Genomic DNA, 26219 nt, shown 5'->3' with positions numbered 1-26219 from the left:
ATGATTTTTTTGATATCTTTTTTTAATTGAAGTATAGTTGATTACACTGTTTCAGGTGTATAGCAAAGTTATATATGTGTATGTATATATTCTTTTTATGATGTCTACTTTAAAATCCTTGTCAGATAATCCTAACATCTGTGCCATTTGGGTGTTGACATCTGTTGCCTTTTCTCATTCACATCGAGATTTTCCTGGTTCTTGGTATGTGACTGATTTTTTAAATTGTATCCTTGACATTTTGCGTTTTATATTATGAGATTCTAGATCTTAGTCAATCTTCCAGTTTTAGCAGGTCTTCACTGACATTGCTCCAGTGGGGGTCAGTCCTACTTATCACTGGTTGGTGGGCAAAAGTCCAGGATCCCTATTCACTTTTATTAACCCTGCTGTGGGGAGGGTTATCTTGTTACCACTGGAAGGAGATGGACATCCAGGCTCCCCCTTTGCTTCTGCTGACATCATCTCATGGGGAGAGAAAGGGGTACCTTGTTATGACCAGGCGGGAATGAAAGTCTAAGCTCCCCACTTGACCTCTGCTGACACCTCAGGAGAGGAAGGGGTATCTATTGCCTCAGATGAGGCTGGAAGTCCTGTTTCCCCATATGGCCTCCATTGACACTGTTGGGGGGGGGTTGTTGTGAGGTGCACTTCATTACTGCTGGGTGGTAGTGAACATGTATGCTCCATGCTTGGCCTCCTCTGACACCACCCTGGCTGGGAGGGTGAGGGGCACCTCATTACTGCCTGGTGGGGGCTGGAAGTCTCCTCACTCTCCTCTGACACATCACTGGTGGAGAGGTGATGGGAGGGGTGCTTCATAAGTGTCAGGCAAGGATGACGGTCTAAGTCCTCCACTTGGCCTTTGTTGAAAAGGATAAGAGGCTTGTTTTTTCCTCATGTTGTTTGTCCAGAAGAGGATGTTTACTGTAAAAAATAAAACAAACAAAAAACATTTCTGCCTTACTAGGCTGTCCCTTTCCTTATTCTCTGGCAAGAGAGGGCAGGCTTTTCTTGAGGCTTTTGTTTCTGTCATCCATTGACATATCTGGATTTCAGGCTTCTTTAGTACCCAGTCCAGGATTTACAAGAGTTAAAAAGGAAATCCAGGGAACTCACCTTGTGTCATTCCTTGAGTCTTGGAGTCTCTAGAGGATGTCTGCTTCCTTTTCTCCAACTTTAAGTCTTCTGATATTTGTTTTATATAGAATATCCAAGGTTTTTAGCTATACTTAATGGGGGGAGTAGGGCAAATGGATCTACTCCATCTTGTTGGGAAGGTAATTTTTTAAAGTTTTTGCTCATTGTATTTCCCATTCCTATCTCCACAACTCTAAAAGAAGGCATTCCTAATAGATAGATAGATTCCCTATAATTCCTTAACTCAAGAATTTTGGCCTGGCAGAAAGCTTGAGCAGCTAAAAATAAAGGCTGCTACCAGTATCGGAATCGTAGCCTTGAGCATACAAAAAGATCTCAGAGGGAATGGTAGGACATTGGACTTGGAAGGTAGGGTATCTAATATTGTTCTTCCAGCCTTTGTCATGATTTCTGTGGCATAGGACTACCATGGAAGCAGTAGCATGTCCAACCTGGAAGGACAATGTCACTGGCATCCCAGTGGTCACTAGTTTGGAAGGATAATAATTATCATTGACTTGATTCCTAAAGATCCTTCCTTTATCTTTGGAACAAAGACTTCAGATTTTGTGTGTGTGTGTAACAATGGGGGAAGATAAGTCCAAAAATGTTAAAGATAGCATTTTAACTCCCTTTTCAATGTGAGGACTAAAAATTACACTGAAGTTGATTTAATGAAAATAAATAAATGCCATTATGTTTCCATTTTAGGATTGTAGATTTAAATTCATGCTATTAACCTCATTGGTTAATTTCCTATATTCTTTTTTTTGTCATTTTAATAACTAATTTTCTTTCAAACTGCAAAAATTGTCATATCAAAAATTTTGTTTTCAGTATCCAAGAGAGACTTCAGTAGTTTTCAGAGGTTGGTACATAATTTACTCTTCTGAAAAATGAATAGACTGCGTGATGAGTTCTGATATACCAACCTCCACCAAAAATTATATGAACTTGAAACAGGTAAAATACCAGAAAGACAGAGCCTCCATTTTTTTCTCACAGATACAATTCAGAACCAAACCAAGAAATCAACAACAGCAAAGAAATGTTTTCAACCAGTTCTTTTCACCTAATATATTCCTAGCTATAGTTTTTATGCAATTCATTTCTTTTCCAAGATATCTCAGCATAGCTATAGTCTCTAGAAAACTTTACCTCCCATTAAGGCTGTGAGAATCCTAGTGTTTTGCCTGGATCATTGGGAGATTTCTCTGCTTTAAAAAGGAAAAATGATTAGCTTTAATCTGGTATATATTTTAAAAGAAAAAATATAAATTAAAGTACAGTTCTACCATGAAATAGCTTGTACCAAGTCATCCTCTATCCAAAGCATGGTACAAAAGAAAACTATTCTGTCATTCTAATTAAGATCTAGAATTATTACTATCCAAATGGTAAAGACTATGGTCTTGAAAAAGTAAGAATCAATATCTGATGGCTAAGGAATTATATTTATTCAAAACATGTATTTCAAGCCAGTTCAAACATACAGAACATGTACAAATTATAATTCCCTAGATGTATGTATAACTAAAAACATATATTTGCATTTTAAAATTCCCAAGGAGTCTATAATTATAGCACATTTGTTTTGATTGAACAATGTAATTAAAAATTTTTCTAGAAAAAAAATTTAACGACCTCTCAGATCTGGCAATGCTTTCACTTAAAACGTAATTGCTATTAAGTCTCTGGCCCTAAGGGAAAATTTTTATTGAGCAGTATTCTGGCTTAACTTGTAAATGGAAGAATTTGACTTACTTATAGACATAAATCTCTTTAAAAAGCCTAAGCACTTGTCTTATGCCTAGTAACTAATAATTCAAGTACATTCTAGAAGCTCTTGTAATCACAAACACTCATATTATGAATGACATCTATATAACAAGTTTCTCTACACAAGGAAGAAGAAGAAAGCCTACCAAGAAATTCTTCAAAATAGAAACTAAATACAAAGATATTTATAATAGTTTCATCTGATGGAGAGTTCCCACACTACTTTTGTTTATTTATTTATTTATTTTTTGCGGTACGCGGGCCTCTCACTGTTGTGGCCTCTCCCGTTGCAGAGCACAGGCTCCGGATGCACAGGCTCAGCGGCCATGGCTCACGGACCCAGCCGCTCCGCGGCATGTGGGATCTTCCCAGACCGGGGCACGAACTCGCGTCCCCTGCATCGGCAGGTGGACTCTCAACCACTGCGCCACCAGGGAAGCCCCCCACACACTACTTTTTAAGGATATGCTCAGATAATCATGATGCTTCTGCTTATGCTGTGGCAAGAAACATTATATTGTGCATAGGGTTGAGAGCAGGAGGATGTTGGGATGTATCATATGCTACTGAAGAATTTATTCTATATACAGAGAGGATAAAAAAAAATGTTCAGCAATAAAAATATATAGCATAGTAGTCACTATTCAAAATTCCTGAAAGGAATATACTAAATAATGCAAATGACAAAAATAATACTTTAAAATGGATTTATTGAGGTATAATTAATATAGAAAAAAAACTGTGCATATTAAATGTGTACAATTTGATGAGATTGGATATATGCAAACACTCATGATACCATCACCAAAATCAAGGTAACAGACATAATCAACACTTCCCAGTATTTACTTGTATCCCTTTGTGTGTGTGTGCTTTTTTTAAATAAATTTATTTATTTTCTATTTGTTTTTGTTTGTTTGTTTGTTTTTGCAGTACGCGGGCTTGTCACTGTTGTGGCCTCTCCTGTTGCGGAGCACAGGCTCCGGACGCGCAGGCTCAGCGGCCATGACTCACGGGCCCAGCCGCTCCGTGGCATGTGGGATCTTCCCGGACCGGGGCACGAACCCGTGTCCCCTGCATCGGCAGGCGGACTCTCAACCACTGCGCCATTTGGCTGCTTTGGGTCTTCGTTGCTGCGCGCGGGCTTTCTCTAGTTGCAGTGAGCGAGGGCTACTCTTTGTTGCGGTGCATGGGCTTCTCGCTGTGGTGGCTTCTCCTTTTGCAGAGCACGGCTCTAGGCACGCGGGCTTCAGTAGTTGTGGCTCACAGGCTCTGGAGCCCAGGCTCAGTAGTTGTGGCACACTGGCTTAGTTGCTCCGTGGCATGTGGGATCTTCCCGGACCAGGGCTCGAACCCACATCCCCTGCATTGGCAGGAGGACTCTCAACCACTGTGCCACCAGAGAAGTCCCTCCCTTTGTATTTTGTTTGTTTTTATGGTAAAAACACTTAACAAATGAGATCTACCTTCTTCACAAATTTTGAAGTGCACCATACCTTATTGTTAACAATTGGCACCATGCTATTTGGCAGATCTCTAGAACTTATTCATCTAATGTAACTGAAACTTTGTACCCTTTGAATAACAATTCCCCGATTTTTCCACCTCCAAGACCCTGGCAACCACTACTGTATTCTTTGCTTCTATGAGTTTGACTATTTTAGATGCATCCAATAGCTGGAATCATACAGTATTTGTCATTCTGTGACTGGTTTATTTCACTTAGCATAATGTCCTTCAGATTCTTCCATGTTGCCACAAATGGCAGGATTTCCTTCTTTTTTTAAGGCTGAATAATATTCCATTGTAATGTATATACAACATTTTCTTTATCCAGTCATCTTTTGATGGACCCTTGGGTTCCTATATCTTGGCTAATGCAAATAGTGCTGCAATGAACATGGAAGTGCAGATATCTCTTCAAGATCCTGAGTTTTCAATTTTTTTTGGATAGATACCCAGAAGTGGGATTTCTGGATCATATCATAGTTCTATTTTTTAATTTCTTGAGGAAGCTCCATACTTTTTTCCATAGCTGCAGCACAATTTTACATTCCCACTAACAGTGTACCATGGTTCCAATTTCTCCACAACCTCACCAAAACTTATCTTAAAATTTATTTGTGTTGTAATTAGTTACCACCAGCATAACAAACATTTGCAGTTAAGAATAACAACAATCTGAATGAGTCATTAATTTAATAAAAAATGGGGATGAAAAGAAAGCAAACGGATGCTAAACCTTTTACATTAGAATAGCAAGAGGATCACTAGATACCCTCCTATTCTTCACATTGGTAAAGCAATTATCCAATGAATGACCTTGGGAGCTCTTGTTATACTGCCTGTCACTGAGCTAGCTGAGTTTGGGGGTATTCCTTTGCCCCAGCCAGAGAGGCTGAATCCTAACTCATTTTCTCTACAACCTGTGTTAAGTATGAAATTAAACTTTGTTTCATTAAGCCACTGAGATTTCAGGGTTTATTTCATACCAGGGCTCAGCCTAGCCTCTTGTAAAACTTATTGCTGGAAGTGCAGTGCAGCCATAATAAAAATCCAAGCTCATACCTCTTGAGACCTAGGTAGGAAGGATCCCTGCTCTGGGTCCAGACTATATAGGACATCACATATTACAAACACACACACACACACACACACACACTTTATTTTAAAATGAGGAGAAAGATTCTCCTCATTATAACCTTAGCACGGGTTCAATGAGACCCGCAACACTGAATGTCTGCATCTTTTGCCACATGTTTTTAAAGCAAAAGGCATCTGTATCTGAATGGTAAAAAGGATTGCGAATATTGTTGCTGATGACACTGGAGACAGACACTGCTTCAGAGTGCAAGAAAGATTTGAACCATGGAAGCTCTTAGGTTAAGAGAAAAGCTCAACTTGTCAAATCTTTCATTTCAGCATGAAAGCAGTAGATTCATGCATAATATAACATTGTTTAGAAGTACTACTGAAGATCTGTTTCCTCACTTCTCTCTTCATATTCCCATTTCAGGGATAAGGAGACTTTTTGCAATGGTAACAAGTTTCTATTACTGTTAAGTAGGGATAAATGTAGTTGTTTATGTCACCTAAGTGAAGCATGACATCAGTTCTTCACATTGGCCAGTAGATGGATATGAGCACTAGAATAGCAAATAATCTTATACTTATAAAAATATTTAAGAAGACAATTAAATTTTCCAAAAACTTAAAAAAATATTTAAAATACTAAAATTGATGACCATTCATTATAACTTTAACCCTAACCCTAACCCTGTAGTTATAGTTATAACTATAAAATTATAGCTATAATTTTAATGGACAGTTTTGATTATTTTAGAAGAAATGGAAATTTAGTTAATAACATCAATGAAAATGAGCAAAATTATCCTGACCGAATCCAAATCTGAGCAGATTAGATGAAATCCCTGAAACCACATATTCTTTTTTTTTTTTTCTTTTTTGCAGTACGCGGGCCTCTCACTGCTGTGGCCTCTCCTGTTGCGGAGCACAGGCTCCGGACGCGCAGGCTCAGCGGCCATGGCTCACAGGCCTAGCCGCTCCACGGCACGTGGGATCTTCCTGGACCAGGGCATGAACCCGTGTCCCCTGCATCGGCAGGCGGACTCCCAACCACTGCGCCACCAGGGAAGCCCCACATATTCTTTACTAAATAAAAATCTACTGAGCCAACAATGAGACTATATGTGAGCTTCCATTTTTTTTACTTCTTCTAGCCCACAAATGTTAGTGGCAAGCTTGCCTTAGCTATGTGGTAGAGTTTACCAGTTAGTTGGCGAGCAGTGAGGAAACTTATGTCAGAGTAATGATGGCAATCCATGTGATTCAGAGCCAAAATATCTGAAAAAATGTGATCTATTACTCAGGAGGCAGATCATGAGTCCATTGAACTTGAAGCTCTAAGCAGAGGTTGGAAAACAGATAATTAATAGTATTTGTAGGTTGTAGTGTGGGTTCAAGAAGATATTATAAAAGTATTTAAAACACTGGCCAGTTTGGAAGCAGAAAGAGAGAATCAAGAAATGTGGGGCTTTTGAGAAATGGAAAAGGAGCTGCTTCTATATAAAAGGCTTTGAGAGACCAATGTTGTAAAACTTTCATGTGATTAAAAGCCTCAGGGCAAAGAGAAGATGAAGTATGTGATTCCAAGGAAATCCTCTTAATTGATTAAAAATTGCCTCAGCAAATGGAACAGGTTAAGACTGTACCCATTTCTCCAAAATTCATGTTTCAAGGTAACTGGCATTAAGATGAAAAAGAAAAGCGCCAGGGTGAGAAAACAAAGAAATAAAGATTGGAAAATTTCTCCAAACTATACTTTAAGCACGGGTATTGGTACTTGGAACTGACTGGAGGCATATAGCTGAAAGACCTTCAGAGATTTGGAGAGAGGTGTATTCCCAAAGATACTGTAAACCTGTTATGAAAAAGCAATGAATGCAAGATATTTTAATGACTCTTAGACCTTAAACTTCTGTGGGCAGAAAGCAGTCTGAGAAGGCTGTGTAGCCCTCAAAGATGGCATATTTCCCAAGGCCCCCTTCAGACTGGTCCAAGGAGAATGAGGGATAAGGAAGAACATTTTTTTTTTTTTTTTTTTTGCGGTACGCGGGCCTCTCACTGTTGTGGCCTCTCCTCTTGCGGAGCACAGGCTCTGTACGCACAGGCTCAGCGGCCATGGCTCACTGGCCTAGCCGCTCCGTGGCATGTGGAATCCTCTCGGACCAGGGGCACGAACCCGTGTCCCCTGCATCCGCAGGCGGACTCTCTACCACTGCGCCACCAGGGAAGCCCTGGAAAGGGTTACTTTAAATGTATAAGGATAGGATAGCATTCCAAAGCCTTGATGCTATTTAATATATAACCTACAATTTGAAGATTTCAAACTATTTTAGAAATTTTGAACTGATGAATTGATGTCAGGCAGATCACTCAAAAATTTGTAATTCAGTTGGTAATTACAAAGAAAGAGGAAGGAGATTAAAGATATGGGCTTGACAGATGAAGAGGAAACCTGGGAAATTTTAAAAAACTAAGATTTTATTTGTAACATTTAGGTTATTTTCATGCTGATAAAGTGAACCATTATTTTCCTATGTATAAAATGCAACACTTTCACCACACAGTGGTGCTATTGCTCTGGTACATTTTACATGTGATTTTGTATATAACCCCCTTTACTAAGAGCATTCTATTTTTGAAAGCCTTTTGTCAGTCATACTTATGATCTGGTTGCATAGTCACATCCCTTATGTCAGTTATATCAACTTTAATTTTCTTACCGGAAAGACAATCGCAACTTGATACATTTGTGCATAGGAATAATTAGTTTCCATCTCTCTTCTTCTTAAACAGATGTGCTAAAAGAACAGCTATGTAAAAGAGGTGTTCGTATTTTGACTGGATTGAGAAAATACCTTCAACAATTGGACAAGGAAGGAAATGGACTTTTAGATAAGGCAGATTTCACAGGGAGATCAGCTCGGTGCTTTGTGACCGCCTGGAGGGGTGGGATAGGGAGGATGGGAGGGAGGGAGACGCAAGAGGGAAGAGAGATGGGAACATATGTATATGTATAACTGATTCACTTTGTTATAAAGCAGAAACTAACACACTATTGTAAAGCAATTATACTCCAATAAAGATGTAAAACAAAACAAAAAAAGTATTTCACTTAGAAGTGTCCAAAAATGTATGTACCACAGATAATTCTCTGCAGTGAATGACATAATATTCTTCAGTGGTCTTATTCACTTTTCTACTGAAATTTTAGTAGTTCATTTGTCTCCTTCTTTATGCCTCGTTATCAGTGTTAAGCCATCAGGCAAGTCCTGCTGATTTTTTAAATGTCAACATTTATCCCTCCCTCATATACTTATTAAGAGCCTAATAAGTGGGCATTGTTCTAAACTCTGAGAAGACATACTCTGTACTCTTAAGGTCTTCATAAGTAAAGGAAAGAAAAATATAAATGATTACAAAACAACATGATAAGTGTTAAATAGAGAATGCTTTCAGAACATGTGAGATAAATTGCAAGCCAGGTTAAGGAGAAGGAAGTTCATAGGATTTCTGGGAGAAGGAAGTTCATAGGATTCCTGGAGGTGGGTATGTGTCAGAGCTGAGTTTTGAAGGATGAGGAGGAATGAAGCAGACAAGAGGGTAGGAGGAGCGTGGATCCGACAATAGCTACTTCAGGAAAGGGAGAAGCTCATGTGAAGGCTTCCAGGGGAGAGGGAATGCGGCAGGTTCCAGGAATTGCCCCAGAGGTTTCACCCCTACCTTTCCCTCTGCTGTGAGTAATCTTCCACCAGACCTTTGCATGGCTGAATTTTCTCATCATTCAGGTTTTCTCTGCTAAGAACACTACACTGACACCTCCATCTAAAGGAGCATCCCATCTGATCCCTGATCCTCTCCATACCATTTATCTATTTTGTTTTCTTTATACCACTTTGTAGATATTCTCTGGCTCTGCCTGCAGTAGAATGGAAGTTCCATCAGGGCAGAGACCAAGGTGCTTCTTGTTTCCTGCTCTATTTCTAATACCTCGAATAGAACCTGGCGTTTGGCAGGTGCTGAATAAATAGACGATGCATGAGTTGAAATAGATAGATAGGTGGAAGGAAGGAAAGGAGAAGAATGGAGAGAAATAAGCCTAGCAGGGTCCATTACATTAAAGCTTTGCACGCTATGCTCAGAAGTTTGGATTTTCTCCTGAGTGTATATGAATTTGAAACATGTCTACCTCAAGGGTTTTAGATAAGGCATTCTCTTGCATTGTTCTCTTTTGCTTCAAATCGTCTTGTCACAAGATATAGTACATTTTGTGGGAGGAACACTGGAAATTGAATTTATGAGATCAAGGTTCAAGTTCTAGCCTTAACATTTGAAATGTGTGATCTTAAATAGGCCTTTTCACTTTTCTGACAGACAGACTCTGCTGGAGCAATCCAGAGATAATAATTATAGTCAGAGTTGCTTTGAAACTCAAATGAGAAAATTACATGCTTTATCAATTGTAAACTTCTGTGCTAGTATGGTATTGCTTATCATTGCTGTGCGATACCTGTCTTGTGTTTTTTACAATGTTTAACCTTATGGCCCACCTAGTGACACACACTAGGGATTATCTAACTTCATCTCTTCCTTGCATTAATAATAATAATAATAGTAATAAAATAGCAATAGAAAATTAGAAAGATGTGGTGTCTTATACCCTGTTTTTTCTTTTCCTCTATAATATCACTGGAGACTGCCCATGCAATGAGAAGCAAAAACAAGAACATAAGAATCACCAACCTGGGTCTAATTCTGGCACTAGTTTGGGGGAAGGCAAAGTCATTCTTACTAATTTGAAATTTTAAAAAATTGGTATGCCCCCTAAATAGCCTAATTTATATAGAGATACTATCAATAAATATACCTTAGTTTTGTTTCAACTGAATTATCATTTTCCATCCTGCACCATATTTTAGAAAGAGTTATATAAATTTGTTGCAACTTTTGGTAAATTATTCAATTCTTGAAAAATGTTTCTTTTAAGCTTCTAGCATTATCTTTTAATTCTAGTATCCCTTGAGTTGGGTGAGCAAATTCATCTTCTATCCATATTACGTATGATTTTAAAGATTAAGCTCAATTTCACTCTTAAAAGCTCATTTTATAGACCTTAAAGGCTTTTCATGTACAGGGCATTACAACAGACCAAAAAAAATGTATGGGTTGTTGAGAACTGTGGGGGGGTGGGGGTGGGGCAGGGTGTCTTAAGTTTCCTTATTAAAATTTTAATTGAAAAAATTAGAAGGAAATGGAAGAGAATATTTTGGGGGTAACCATTATTTGTCAGTCACCTTGCTAGACGTTTCATTTATATTCTCATTTAAAGCTAACAACTTGACTGAAATATTGAAAATCTATTTACCTGAGTTTAAGAAAATCTCATACTGTATTTTTGTTGTTGTTGTTAGGAACTTTATGAATAGAATATTCTGTTAAATAGTGCATTTGCCAAAGAAGTAAGTGGCAATGGTAAAATGAATAAATTGGCATAAGGGATCTATTCAAAACAGCACCTTTCAGTGTAAATCATGGAATAATTGTTAGAGTCATTCAAATCTCTTATACTTTCAAGTATGAAGACTAGCAGAAGTACAGTCAGTATCCTAATGCCTTTTGGAGGCATTCCAGTAAGTGAAGTGACTTCTTAATTGTCACTGATATAATACATTAAAGATAATGAAATGGTCAAATTCAAGTGAATGGTAAGCATTTTTTATTGAAAAAAAATAAATTTAAAAAGATACATTTGGGGCTTCCCTGGTGGCGCAGTGGTTGAGAGTCCGCCTGCTGATGCAGGGGACACGGGTTTGTGCCCCGGTCCAGGAAGATCCCACATGCCATGGAGCGGCTGGGCCCATGAGCCATGGTCACTGAGCCTGCACGTCTGGAGCCTGTGCTCCACAACGGGAGAGGCCACAACAGTGAGAGGCCCGCGTACCACAAAAAAAAAAAAAAAAAAAAAAAAAAGATACATTTGTGCTTTATTGCCACTCTTAAATATTTCTTAACTTTATGGAACTGTCCACTACAGAGTTCCTCTAAATAAGCTTTTTTAGTCCCTTTGATTGGATTTATATGTAACTTTTTGGAATTTTCTTATTAAGTCCACTACCTTGTCTAGGGCTACAACAGATGTAACAAAATGCTATTATGATGATTATTGTTGTAGCCATATATAACTTAAAGGTGTAACAGTGGTCTCTGTGTAATTATTTCTAGGATTTTGAGTCTTTGTGGCTAATTCTAAATGGTTATGGCAATGTAAGGTTGATTACAGAGAATTCAAGCATACCGTTATAGGTGAAATGAATGAATACAGAAAATCATTTGTTCAAAAGGAAACGAAGTAATCTTTCAAACAGTTACTTTCAATAGATTTTTAGGTTCTTTCTTTTAAATCTTTAATGAATTACCTTTGAAAATGTTTTAAATTCCTTTCCCTGTAATGTATTTTGGGTTTAGTAAAACACAAACACACACATACACATACAAATCTACCCAGTATAAAGCGACATAACTTATGCCTATGTTTTAGGAAAATATTGTAAAAGGAAAATAAAATCTGAAATTAAATTTCAGTTCACAAATTACTAATTCCATAAATTGCTGGCTCCATATAGCTATATGTCTATATCTATTATAAAATATTTCCAAGCCTCAGTTTCTTATCTCACAGAACTGGTCTAAGGTATTACATGTAAAATTATGAGCATTATAGCTGTCCCAGTGTCAAGGCTCAATGCACATTATCTTAGGATGATGACTAAAACACGTTTGTCTACTTTTTAAATATGCATGCTAAATGTTAAAATGAAAATTAAAATGATCATGTTAAATTGTAAATTAAAAACAGGAGCTCTGACTTATGTAGGAGAGAAGATATTACTTAGGTTCTGGTAGCCATTTTTAGAGCATGCTTTTGAGCAATGTAGTTTCCTTTTTCTTTTGTATATGTACCTAATATAAAATGTATATTTATCTAATACTGAAACAAAGCTATTGTGAATAAGGTAGTATGAACAATTACATTGGGTACAAATCTCCAATAGAAAATGTCAAAATCTTTATCTTTACTGGCCAAAAGACAAAATAAAAACCTTATGTTAAGCAAATTCACCACATAATATTTATAAATTTGCATATATTTTTACCTTACATGTCCTAGTGATAGGCGTGAGTATCAGGAGTAGAAACTGGAGGGTTGTCTCTTTCATAAGTCTTGGTCCTGGGAATAGAGGACAAAAGTAGACTTAGTTTGCTAGGGCTACCATCACAAATACCATAGACTGGGTGACTTACATGACAGAAATTTGTTGTCTCACAATTCTGGAGGCTAGAAGTCCAAGATCAAGGTGTCATTAGGTTTGGTTTCTCCTGAGGCTGCTTTCCTTGGCTTGTAATTAACTGGCTGTCTTCTCCCTGTGTTCTCATGGGCATCCCTCAGTCTGTGTTGTCTGTGTCCTAGTCTCCTCTTCTTATGAGGATACCAGTCATATTGGATTAGGGCCCACCCTAATGATTTCATTTTACCTTAATCACCTCTTTAAAGGCTCTATCTTTTTCTGTAGTCACACACTGAGGTACTGGGGGTTAGGGCTTCAACATATGAATTTTGGGGAGGATGCAATTCAGCCCACAACGGGTACCACATACCTGTGACATTATTGTGAATAAACAAACTTGATTCTAGTTTTGACTCATCTGCAAATGTAGGATGGTGCTTTTGGTCAGTTGTATGTTTCTATGGACACACTCCTCTTCTCAATAAAATATATTTTATGATCCTCAGAATTGCATTGAATTAGAGGAGTGATAAAACAACTAGCATTTCAAAAGGTAGTGTTAAATTTCAGGAAATAGAGTAACAAAACCCATTTAAGAATTATTTAACTTTCTCATTGATTTTAGTAATGGAATATTTGCAGGTTTACTTTTTGACTCAAAATACTCCTGGTCATTTGTCTTGGCCATTTATCAATTTCATGTGATTCGTAGAGCTGAAAGTTACCGGAGAGGTCTTTTACCCAACTCCTCAGTGTGCAGAAGAGGAAAGCCAGGGTAACAGAGGTTAAGTTACTTTCTCAAGGTCAGGGTGCTAGAAAGTGGTAGTGCACCTTAAGTGCAGGTTACCTAATATCTTGCTCCAATATCTTTCTCCCTGTTTTCATGATGCTTCCTTCATATACCAGTTTAGTACTTTAAACTGTCTTGTTTAGAGGTAAAAAATAACCTACTGCAGAATAGAAAATTAGGTTCTAATGATTTCACAGAAAAAAATAACACTTCTCTCTTTATTTAGGCCTTTATGAAAATGGATTTTAACAAAACAGGCAGTGCGTCTGTTATAGACATAAGAAAATGTTATTGTGCAAAGAAGCATCCTTAAGTAATTTCAGGTAATCATTACAAGTGAAAATACATTAGATTTCTAAAATGTGAGTTAATCAAAGTAATATCTTTAAATTATATTAATTCATAGCATGGACTTGAGGCCATTAAGTGAGGAAATAAACAATTATTTTTTAAACCAGAAATGTGAGAGCTTCTTTTTTTTTTTAACATGTTTATTAGAGTATAATTGCTTTACAATGGCATGTCAGTTTCTGCTTTATAACAAAGTGAATCAGTTATACATAAACATATGTCCCCATATCTCTTCCCTCTCGCGTCTCCCTCCCACCCTCCCTATCCCACCCCTCTAGGTGGTCACAAAGCACCGAGCTGATCTCCCTGTGCTATGTGGCTGCTTCCCATTAGCTAGCTACTTTACATTTGGTAGTGTATATATCTCCATGCCACTCTCTCACTTTGTCCCAGCTTACCCTTCCCCCTCCCCGTATCCTCAAGTCCATTCTCTAGTAGGTCTGCATCTTTATTCTCCTCTTGCCCCTAGGTTCTTCTGACCATTTTCTTTTCTTTTTTTTTTTTTAGAGTCCATATATCTGTGTTAGCATATTGTATTTGTTTTTCTCTTTCTGACTTACTTCACTCTATATGACAGACTCTAGGTCCATCCACCTCACTACAAATAACTCAGTTTCATTCCATTTTATGGCTGAGTACTATTCCATTGTATATATGTGTCACATCTTCTTTATCCATTCATCTGTTGGTGGACACGTAGGTTGTTTCCATGTCCTGGCTATTGTAAATAGAGCTGCAATGACCATTTTGGTACATGACTCTTTTTCAGTTATGGTTTTCTCAGGGTATATGCCCAGTAGTGGGATTGCTGGGACGTATGGTAGTTCTATTTTTAGTTTTTTAAGGAACCTCCATACTGTTCTCCATAGTGGCTGTATCAATTTACATTCCCACCAACAGTGCAAGAGGGTTCCCTTTTCTCCATAACCTCTCCAGCATTTATTGTTTCTAGATATTTGGATGATGGCCATTCTGACGGGTGTGAGATGATATCTCATTTTAGTTTTGATTTGCATTTCTCTAATGATTAATGATGTTGAGCATTCTTTCATGTGTGTGTTGGCAATCTGTATATCTTCTTTGGAGAAATGTCTATTTAGGTCTTCTGCCCATTTTTGGTTTGGGTTGTTTTTTTGATATTGAGCTATATGAGCTGCTTGCAAATTTTGGAGATTAATCCTTTGTCGGTTGCTTCATTTGCAAATATTTTCTCCCATTCTGAGGGTTGTCTTTTGGTCTTGTTCATGGTTTCCTTGGCTGTGCAAAAGCTTTTAAGTTTCATTAGGTCCCATTTGTTTATTTTTGTTTTTATTTCCATTTCTCCAGGAGGTGGGTCAAAAAGAATCTCGCTGTGATTTACATCATAGAGTGTTCTGCCTATGTTTTTGGTTTTTTTGTTTTTTGTTTTTGTACGTGGGCCTCTCACTGTTGTGGCCTCTCCCGTTGCGGAGCACAGGCTCCGGACGTGCAGGCTCAGTGGCCATGGTTCACGGGCCCACCGCTCTGCGGCATGTGGGATCTTCCCAGACCGGGGCACAAACCTGTGTCCCCTGCATCGGCAGGCGGACTCTCAACCAGTGCGCCACCAGGGAAGCCCCTGCCTATGTTTTCCTCTAAGAGTTTGATAGTGTCTGGCCTTACATTTAGGTCTTTAATCCATTTTCAGTTTATTTTTGTGTATGGTGTTAGGGAGTGTTCTAATTTCATTATTTTCCATGTAGCTGTCCAAGCAGTTTTCACAGCATCACTTATTGAAGAGGCTGTCTTTTCTCCACTGTATATTCTTGCCTCCTTTATCAAAGATAAGGTGACCATATGTGCATGGGTTTATCTCTGGGCTTTCCATCCTGTTCCATTGATCTATATTTCTGTTTTTGTGCCAGTACCATACTGTCTTGATTACTGTAGCTTTGTAGTATAGTCGGAAGTAAGGGAGCCTGATTCCTCCACCTGCGTTTTTCTTTCTCAAGATTGCTGTGTCTATTCGGGGTCTTTTGTGTTAACATACAAAGTGTGAAATTTTTTCTTCTAGTTCTGTGAAAAATGCCAGTGGTAGTTTGATAGGGATTGCATTGAATCTGTAGATTGCTTTGGGTAGTAGAGTCATTTTCACAATGTTGATTCTTCCAATCCAAGAATATGGTATATCTCTCCATCTATTTGTATCATCTTTAATTTCTTTCATCTGTGTTGTATAATTTTCTGTATACGGGTCTTTTGTCTCCTTAGGTAGGTTTATTCCTAGATATTTTATTCTTTTTGTTGCAATGGTAAATGGGAGTGTTTTATTACTTTCACTTTTATATTTTCCTCCATTGGTGTATAGGAATGCAAGAGATTTCTGTGCTTTTTTTTCTTCTTTTGCAGTACGCGGGCCTGTCACTGTTGTGGCCTCTCCCATTGCGGAGCACAGGCTCTGGATGCGCAGGCTCAGCAGCCATGGCTCACAGGCCCAGCCGTTCCATGGCATGTGGGATCTTCCTGGACTGGGGCAAGAACCCGTGTCCCCTGCATCAGCAGGTGGACTCTCAACCACTGCGCCACCAGGGAAGCCCTGTGCATTACTTTTGTATCCTGCTACTGTACCAACTTCATTGATTAGCTCTAGTAGTTTTCTAGTAGCATCTTTAGGATTCTCTATATATAGTATCATGTCATCTGCAAACAGTGACAGCTTTATTTCTTCTTTTCCAATTTGGATTCCTTTTATATCTTTTTCTTCTCTGATTGCTGTGACTAAAACTTCCAAAACTATGTTGAATAATAGTGGTGAGAGTGGGCATTCCTGATCTTAGTGGAAATGCTTTCAGTTTTTCACCATTGAGGATGATGTTGGCTGTGGGTTTGTCATATATGGCCTTTATTATGTTGAGGAAAGTTCCCTCTATGCCTGCTTTCTGGAGGGTTTTTATCATAAATGGGTGTTGAATTTTGTCAAAAGCTTTCTCTGCATCTATTGAGATGATAATATGGTTTTTTCCTTCAACTTGTTAATATGGTGTATCACGTTGATTGATTTGCAAATATTGAAGAATCCTTGCATTCCTGGGATAAACTCCACTTGATCATAATGTATGATCCTTTTAATGTGCTGTTGGATTCTGTTTACTAGTATTTTGTTGAGGATTTCTGCATCTATGTTCATAAGTGATATTGGCCTGTAGTTTTCTTTCTTTGTGACATCTTTTTCTGGTTTTGGTATCAGAGTGATGGTGGCCTCGTAGAATGAGTTTGGGCGTGTTCCTCCCTCTGCTATATTTTGGAAGAGTTTGAGAAGGATAGGTGTTAGCTCTTCTCTAAATGTTTGATAGATTGCTCCTGTGAAGCCATCTGGTCCTGGGCTTTTGTTTGTTGGAAGATTTTTAATCACAGTTTCAATTTCAGTGCTTGTGATTGGTCTGTTCATATTTTCTATTTCTTCTTGGTTCATTCTCTGAAGGTTGTGAATTTCTGAGAATTTGTCCATTTCTTCCAGGTTGTCCATTTTATTGGCATATAGTTCCTTTTAGTAATCTCTCATGATCCCTTGTATTTCTGCAGTGTCAGTTGTTACTTCTCCTTTTTCATTTCTAATTCTATTGATTTGAGTCTTCTTCCTTTTTTTCTTGATAAGTCTGCCTAATGATTTATGATTTTATCTTCTCAGAGAATCAGCTTTTAGTTTTATTGATCTTTGCTACCATTTCCTTCATTTCTTTTTCATTTATTTCTGATCTGATCTTTATGATTTCTTTCCTTCTGCTAACTTTGGACTTTTTTTGTTCTTCTTTCTCTAATTGCTTTGGGTGTAATATTAGGTTATTTATTTGAGATGTTTCTTGTTTCTTGAGGTAGGACTGTATTGCTACAAACTTCCCTCTTAGAACTGCTCTTGCTGTATCCCATAGGTTTTCGGTTATTGTGTTTTCATTGTCATTTGTTTCTAGGTATTTTTTGATTTACTCTTGTGATTTCTTCAGTGATCTCTTGGTTCTTAAGTAGTGTGTTGTTTAGCCTCCATGTGTTTGTATTTCCTACAGATTTTTTGCTGTAATTGATATCTAGTCACATGGCATTGTGGTCAGAAAAGATACTTGATACGATTTCAATTTTCTTCAACTTACCAAGGCTTGGTTTGTGACCCAAGATATGATCTATCCTGGAGAATGTTCCATGAGCACTTGAGAAGAATGTGTATTCTGTTGTTTTGGGATGGAATGTCCTATAAATATCAATTAAGTCCATCTTGTTTAATGTGTCATTTAAAGCTTGTGTTTCCTTATTTATTTTCATCTTGGATGATCTGTCCATGGTGAAAGTGGGGTGTTAAAGTCCCCTACCATGATTGTGTTACTGTCGATTTCCCCTTTTATGTCTCTTAGTATTTTTCTTATATATTGAAGTGCTCCTATGTTGGGTGCATAAGTATTTACAATTGCTATTTCTTCTTCTTGGATTGATCCCTTGATCATTATGTAGTGTCCTTCTTTGTCTCTTGTAATAGTCTTTGTTTTAAAGTCTATTTTGTCTGATATGAGAATTGCTACTCCAGCTTTCTTTTGATTTCCATTTGCATGAAATATCTTTTTCCATCCCCTCATTTTCAGTCTGTATGTATCCCTAGGTCTGAAGTGGTTCTCTTGTAGACAGCATATATACGGGTCTTGTTTTTGTACCCATTCAGCCAGTCTATGCCTTTTGGTTGGAGCATTTAATCCATTTACATTTAAGGTAATTATTGATATGTATGTTCCTATGACCATTTTCTTAATTGTTTTGGGTTTGCTATTGTAGGTCTTTTCCTTCTCTTTTGTTTCCTGCCTAGAGAACTTCCTTTAGCATTTGTTGTAAAGCTGGTTTGGTGGTGCTGAATTCTCTTAGCTTTTGCTTTTCTGTAAAACATTTAATTTCTCCATCAAATCTGAATGAGATCCTTGCTGGGTAATCTTGGTTGTAGGTTTTTCTCTTTCATCATTTTAAATATGTCCTGCCACTCCCTTCTGGCTTGCAGAGTGTCTGCTGAAAGATCAGCTGTTATCCTTATGGGGATTCCCTTATGTGTTATTTGCTGTTTTTCCCTTTCAGCTGTTAACCTTATGGGGATTCCTTTATGTGTTACTTGCTGTTTTTCCCTTGCTGCTTTTAATATTTGTTGTATTTAATTTTTGATAGTTTCATTAATATGTCTTGGCGTGTTTCTCCTTGCATTTATCCTGTATGGGATTCTCTGTTCTTCCTGGACTTGATTAACTATTTCCCTTCCCATATTAGAGAAGTTTTCAACTATAATCTCTTCAAATATTTTCTCAGTCCATTTCTTTTTCTCTTCTTCTTCTGGGACCCCTACAATTCGAATGTTGGTGCATTTAATGTTGTCCCAGAGGTCTCTGAGACTGTCCTCAATTCTTTTCATTCTTTTTTCTTTATTCTGCTCTGCAGTAGTTATTTCCACTATTTTATCTTCCAGGTCACTTACCCGTTCTTCTGCCTCTGTTATTCTGCTATTGATCCCTTCTAGAGAATTTTTAATTTCATTTATTGTGTTTTTCATCTCTGTTTGTTTGCTCTTTAGTTCTTCTAGGTCCTTGTTAAACGTTTCTTTTATTTTCTCCATTCTATTCCAAGATTGTGGATCATCTTTACTATCATTATTCTGAATTCTTTTTCAGGTAGACTGCCTATTTCCTCTTCATTTTTTAGGTCTGGTGGGTTTTTGACTTGCTCCTTCATCTGCTGTGTGTATCTCTGTCTTCTCATTTTGCTTAACTTACTGTGTTTGGGGTCTCCTGTTCGCAGGCTGCAGGTTCGTAGTTTCTGTTGTTTTTGGTGTCTGTTCCCAGTGGCTAAGGTTGGTTCAGTGGGTTGTGTAGGCTTCCTGGTGGAGGGGACTGGTGCCTGTGTTCTGGTGGAGGAGGCTGGATTTTGTCCATCTGGTGGGCAGGTCCACGTCTGCTGGTGTGTTTTGGGGTGTCTGTGGCCTTATTATGATTTCAGGCAGCCTCTGTGCTAATGGATGGGGTTGTGTTCCTGTCTTGCTAGTTGTTTGGCATAGGGTATCCTGCACTGTAGCTTGCTGGTCGTTGAGTGGAGGTGGGTCTTGGCGTTGAGATTGAGATCTCTGGGAGATTTTTGCCGTTTGATATTACGTGAGCTGGGAGGTCTCTTGTGGACCAGTGTCCTGAACTTGGCTCTCCCACCTCAGTGACACAGCCCTGGCGCCTAGCTGGAGCACTAAGAGCCTGTCCTCCACATGGCTCAGAATAAAAGGGAGAAAAGAAAGAAAGAAAGAAAGAAGATAAAATAAAATAAAATAAATTTATTAAAATAAAAAATAAATATCAAGCAAAACAATTTTTTTAAGTAAAAAAAAAAAAAACGGACAGAGAGAACCCTAGGACAAATGGTAAAAGCAAAGCTATACAGACAAAATCACACACAGAAGCACACACATACACACTCACAAAAAGAGAAAAAGGGGGAAACATATATATATCATTGCTCCCAAAGTCTACCTCCTCAATTTGTGATGATTCGTTGTCTCTTCAGGTATTCCACAGATGCAGGGCACATCAAGTTGATTGTGGAGGTTTAATCCGCTGCTTCTGAGGCTGCTGGGAGAGATTTCCCTTTCTCTTCTTTGTTCCCACAGCTCCCGGGGCTCAGCTTTAGATTTGGCCCCGCCTCTGCGTGTAGGTCGCCTGAGGGCATCTGTTCTTCGCTCAGACAGGACTGGGTTAAAGGAGCAGCTGCTTCGGGGGCTCTGGTTCCCTCAGGCTGGAGGGAGGAAGGTGTACTGATGCGGTGCGAGCCTGCTGAGGCAGAGGCCAGCGTGACGTTGCACTAGCCTGAGGCGCGCCGTGCGTTCTCCCGGGGAAGTTGTCCCCGGATCACGGGGCCCTGGCAGTGGCGGGCTGCACAGGCTCCCCGGAAGGGGGGTGTGGATAGTGACCTGTGCTCGCACACAGGCTTCTTGGTGGCGGCAGCAGCAGCCTTAGCGTCTCATGCCCGTCTCTGGCGTCCGCGCTTTTAGCCGCGGCTCGCGCCCGTCTCTGGAGCTCCTTTAAGCGGCGCTCTTAATCCCCTCTCCTCGCACACCAGGAAACAATGAGGCAAGAAAAAGTCTCTTGCCGCTTCGGTAGCTCCAGACTTTTTCCCGGACTCCCTCCCGGCTAGCTGTGGCGCACTAGCCCCCTTCAGGGTGTGTTCATGCAGCCAACCCCAGTCCTCTCCCTGCGATACGACCGAAGCACCAGCCTCAGCTCCCAGCCCCGCCCGCCCCGGCGGGTGAGCAGACAAGCCCCTCGGGCTGGTGAGTGCCGGTCGGCCCTGATCCTCCGTGCGGAAATCTCTCCGCTTTGCCCTCCGCACCCCTGTTGCTGCGCTCTCCTCCTCGGGTCCTAAGCTTTCCCCCTCTGCCACCCGCAGTCTCCGCCCGCGAAGGGCCTTCCTACTGCGTGGAAATCGTTCCTCCTTCACAGCTCCCTCCCACTGGTGCAGGTCCCGTCCCTATTCTTTTGTCTCTGTTTTTTCTTTTGCCCTACCCAGGTACGAGGGGAGTTTCTTGCCTTTTGGGAGGTCTGAGGTCGTCTGCCAGCGTTCAGTAGGTGTTCTGTAGGAGTTGTTCCACATGTAGATGTATTGCTGATGTTTTTGTTGGCAGGAAGGTGAGCTCCGCGTCCTACTTTTCCGCCATCTTGAAGCCAAACAGTAAACTTTAGTATGTTCTTTTACTATAAACGGCTGAGGCCCTTCCTGAGATACTGCAAAGTTTAATGGGAAAACTGTGGGAGTTCCAATCCGAGAGATCCATGTAATTCACTGCTTAACCATTTACTGTCTGTGTGATACTGGATGAGTTATTTAGCCCTATGAGTTCTTTCCTGTAAGTGGTCGGCCATGGAGCTCTTTCTTCTTAAACACGTTAGCAGCAACTGGAGAGCTTCTTAATTTAAAAATTCTGAGGTCTATTATCTGTACTTATTTTTTTCTTTTATGTTTATAATTGAGATTAACTTTTATTTCCTGTTGAGGAGATAGTGATGAAATTGAGTTAGAACAGAATAGATTTAGAGGATACATAATTACATGTGCAAGTTCTCTGAATTAGTTTTACTCTAACTGCTTATGCTTCAAGATTTAAGGCAGAATAAGGAAATGGCTTTCTCTAGGGATGGAGCTATCATATAATGAACATAAATATGTCTATCAAAATTTGAAGGTACAGAAAATATCCTAATATTTCCTCCCTAAGGAAAAAGTATTTAAGCTGAGATCACTCTTTCCTTTAGCTGGCCATAATATAATCAAAGGTATTATTTAAATAGATTATTGTTCTTTTTCTGAATTAAAAAATCAAATGAATTTTTAAAAAAGGATGAATTAGATATTTTATGTTCTCAGTTTAAATAACAAACTAAAGAATTCAATTTTTTTTGTTACATATGTGATTCTCAATAGCATCTTCCTATGGGTAAAATTTAATCATATTTAGTATAACCGACCAGTGGAAATAGCCTACTTAATGTCAGAGATTAAAAATAGAATGAGTTAATCAAGTAAAATTTCTTCCAGCAAAGATTTTCATAGGCCTCTGAATCCTGTGTTTGCAGTAATATTTTCTAGCTGCAGTTATGAGTAACTGCTTCATAAAGTAACTAATGCCTTTAACACATTGCATTACTGTGTTATCAGCCTATAAATCATGAAACTATTTACTTGTTTTCTTCTTTCCTCATTTCTAATGGGAATGAAACCGAGTTCTCTAAAACATTAACAAATACAAGAATATCTACAGTAGTAACTGTTATTTTGCCTACACATAAGGACACATCCTGTCAGACGCTTTTAAAAGATGCTTCAAATGTGTGTTGAAGTCCTCACCATTAAATTCTAGTTCATGCAAGAAAATGTTTAAATAAATTGCAGGGTAGTTTGACATAAGATTTCAAATTGTTGGAAAGATTTCATCAGGTGACTTAAGTATTTCTTTATTATCATCAGCCATTTCACTGAACTTTTAAGGACATTGTTTCATAGTCAGTACTATTTTACAGGACATTCCACAGAGGAAGAAATCAAAACATCTTTTCTAGAAACACTGAAAGATGCCTGCAGTAAGTCTGATGAAGTGTCATATGGTGAATTTGAAGATCACTATGAAGGTCTAAGTATAGGGATAGTAGATGATGAAGATTTTGTTAATATCTTACATACTCCATGGGGGATCTAGTTTTTTAAAATGAGTATATCATCAGTACTAAGCATTTTAAAGGAGAGATGAATTGAATTTAAGGTATCAAACACTGGAATGTATTTTTCTAGGGCTCTCATTATTCTGTTCGTTTGTTGTTTTCTCAAAAAAGTTGAACCTGGAAAGAGAGGTATTCAGAAAGATAGATGTAAGGGTATGTGTATACTCACACACATATACGAGTGCTCGCCTGCTTATAAGTTTATAAAGATCTGTCTTTCTGATTTATTACTTATCTTGAATAAGTAATTATTCAAGTTATTTTAGTAGGTCATATTTTATTAGCCTTCATAGAAAAGTAACATCTGTATCAAACAATAGGTGAGCAGCTATACAGTAACCACGTTTCTTGTCCATTGATTTTTTTTGCTACCCATTCCCCAAAATATAATTGCCACCATTCCCAATTTGATGAACTAGACTTGGACCCAAAGCCTATGAGACTGAAATAGTTCAGCTTGCTTCAAACATCTGAAAATGTTAAATGAATTAAAGGATATGCAAAAGAAACTTTCCATGCAGTGTGATTATAGATGTTTTCTGTACATAAATATTTAGAATGGTGGAGGCTTACCCCTCAAATGCTTATTTAAACACTGACTTGTGAATTCTTGTCTTCCAAATCATGTACTATTGCTTGTTCAATAGAGCACAATGTAATTATTCTGGTGACCAGTTCTATTTGTTATTTTATTCTGTTTTTAACTGCAATTCCTATTACCTGCACAGAATTATTATTTAACTAGAAACAATACAAAATGGGAAGAGAAATATTTTCTTAGAATATTAAATAAAGAACTCAAAAAGTATGTTATCACTTGTATGGACTAAAGGATAATTTAGTAATTCTTAACCAAAATGTAAAAAGTTCATCTGTGTCCTAAAATGAACGCATGCTATCCTAAATAACACCTCTTTGTGGTATACTAAACAACTGAAACATTTTTTTCAAAATAGATCTTATTTAACAGTTAGATGCAATCATTCTTTATAAATTCTTCTATGTTCCTCACATCTCTTTGGAAATGCAGAGAGAAAGAAAAAACTTTATAGTGTTATTTTCAAGTTTATGATTTAAAATTTTATGTATTAAGATAAAACAAACTATAAAAAATAGTGTCAAGCAAAATAAGAAGTGGTTCAAAAATGAAAATACATATTGTGTAGAATATGAATTTTGGCATATAACTTCATATTTTGACAACATTATCAGAAATGTGATGTGCGTGAGCCCCATAAATTTAAAGTAGTACTTTTTCAAGATTCGAGGAGGTAGTAAAACTTTCTACTGAAATATCAGAAACAAAATATACCTGGACATTTTAGTGCTATTTTCTCTAGCTAAATTCTTTATTCCTTCTTCAATTAGGTTATTGTAATTAAAACAATATGCTGGAAGATGTTTTGACAGAAATAAGTCTATAACACTATTTCTGAGTCACATTCTTTTTCTTGGAAACATTTATCCAACTATAGTCATTTTAAACCCTACAAATTGTTTTTACATTAAAATGACTAATAACTCTGGGTGTTCAATATGCATGTAATATTTTTCGTTGGTAAATTTTTATTTAGTTCTCCTTAACAAATCTATTTTTAATATAGTTATGTCATATTTTCCTGTGAATAGAATCAGAAAATGTATAAGCTGTCATATTGGGAAAATAAAAGGGGGGCGGGGAGATTCTTCCAGGATTTAACATATTAATATAACAGCATATTCTTCAATAAACCTCCACCCTCTGAATATAAATATTCATGTGATTATTTGCAGGAATTTTCTCTGTTTAGGAGATGTAACTTCTTGTAGTTAATTTCTTATTATTTTAAACTGTTATTTCCATGTAGAGCTAGATAATCCATGTTCAATATGTTATTTGGCATAGTTTGTTAAATTATAATTGGTGGCACAATAAATCATTCTGCTTTTGCCTCACTGTCTGCATTCTTCTTTGGTACAGTAAAAATCTATTGTTTAGTATTCAATTTAATAGGAGAGCATTTAATAGAAGTTACATTTTCAAACATCCACAACATAATAATTGACCTTTGAAATTATATTAAAAATATAGTCTTCATATTCTAAAAATCTCTTGATTAGCTTTAAAATATTGTTATATGTTGTAACGATGTTACATGAAGTTTATGGTTAAGAGTATTTCATTGTTCTCTAGATCTTTAAAAGGTAGTTGGTTGTTTGTGGCATAGAATTGCTTTTCCAGTTAACCATACTGTTTATTGAATTCTATATATTGACTTTACTGTTTCTATTCTTATAAATAAAGTTTTACAGATTTTCAGGGAAAATTTATATTTAATTAGAAAAGGGATATTATTTAGGAACTTTTAGCTATATTTTAATTAGGAAAGAATATACATTTGTATGATGGAACAACTATAGTATAGATAAAAGTATATGTTCCTGTTTTAAATTTTATGGCATATGAACATAGGTACTTAATAAGCCAGTGATTCTGCACAGGGAGAGTCACTTAGGATAATTCATAATGTAGATGCAGCTGTAAAACACATCTTAGTTTATTAATTACTTTGGATTTCTAGTCAATCTAAGTTGTCAGTTACTTCAGGAGAGAATTGTATAAAGTAAGCTGTGCTTACTGCAGATTAATTAACATGCATTTGTGAGATTACAGTTTATGCTATAGTGCTTGCAAAATAAAATATGTACTGTGATAAACTGTAATCACTACTAGGTTGACCAGCAAGAAAAAAACATCTACAGTGAAAGTGCTTAAAGAAGTAGAAGGGACTGAGCCTGTATAACAGAAGCCAAGCAAGAGAAGAGAATCCAATGGGTTGACAGGGATTATTAGAAACTGATAAGAGAAGAAGCTTGTGTCATTGCCTCCTACTTTTATTTTATGGTTATACAAACTTCTAAGGACAACTTACGTATTGGATATCTTCATATAGTAAAGAATAAATACTCCATATTGGAGCCACTGTTCATTTGATCATTACTTCATTCATTCAGTCATTTACACCTATTGTGTAGCACTATCCATACAATTGCCCAAGGCAGAGGTATTCTAAATTTTTC

At 37.6% G+C, this 26219-nt stretch overlaps 1 protein-coding gene across 1 annotated transcript in view; it reads left to right on the top strand.

Annotated features, from left to right (window-relative positions):
- The window catches only part of CAPS2 (calcyphosine 2), a gene marked incomplete at both ends in the record, with an annotated part of 31627 nt that extends 8490 nt beyond the window's left edge, over positions 1-23137 (top strand). Inside the window, 7 exon segments of the mRNA XM_082850453.1 lie at positions 8299-8451; positions 8610-8635; positions 11725-11764; positions 11767-11843; positions 13805-13888; positions 13892-13901; positions 22962-23137. Coding sequence (XP_082706579.1) covers positions 8299-8451; positions 8610-8635; positions 11725-11764; positions 11767-11843; positions 13805-13888; positions 13892-13901; positions 22962-23137 — 566 coding nt within the window.
- Between the last annotated feature and the right edge of the window lie 3082 nt (positions 23138-26219).

Source organism: Leucopleurus acutus (assembly GCF_964270905.1).
Source record: "Leucopleurus acutus genome assembly, chromosome: 11".
Lineage (NCBI taxonomy): Eukaryota > Metazoa > Chordata > Mammalia > Artiodactyla > Delphinidae > Leucopleurus > Leucopleurus acutus.
Note: the sequence above shows the minus strand (reverse complement) of the source record. Positions and strands in the feature narration are given on the sequence as shown.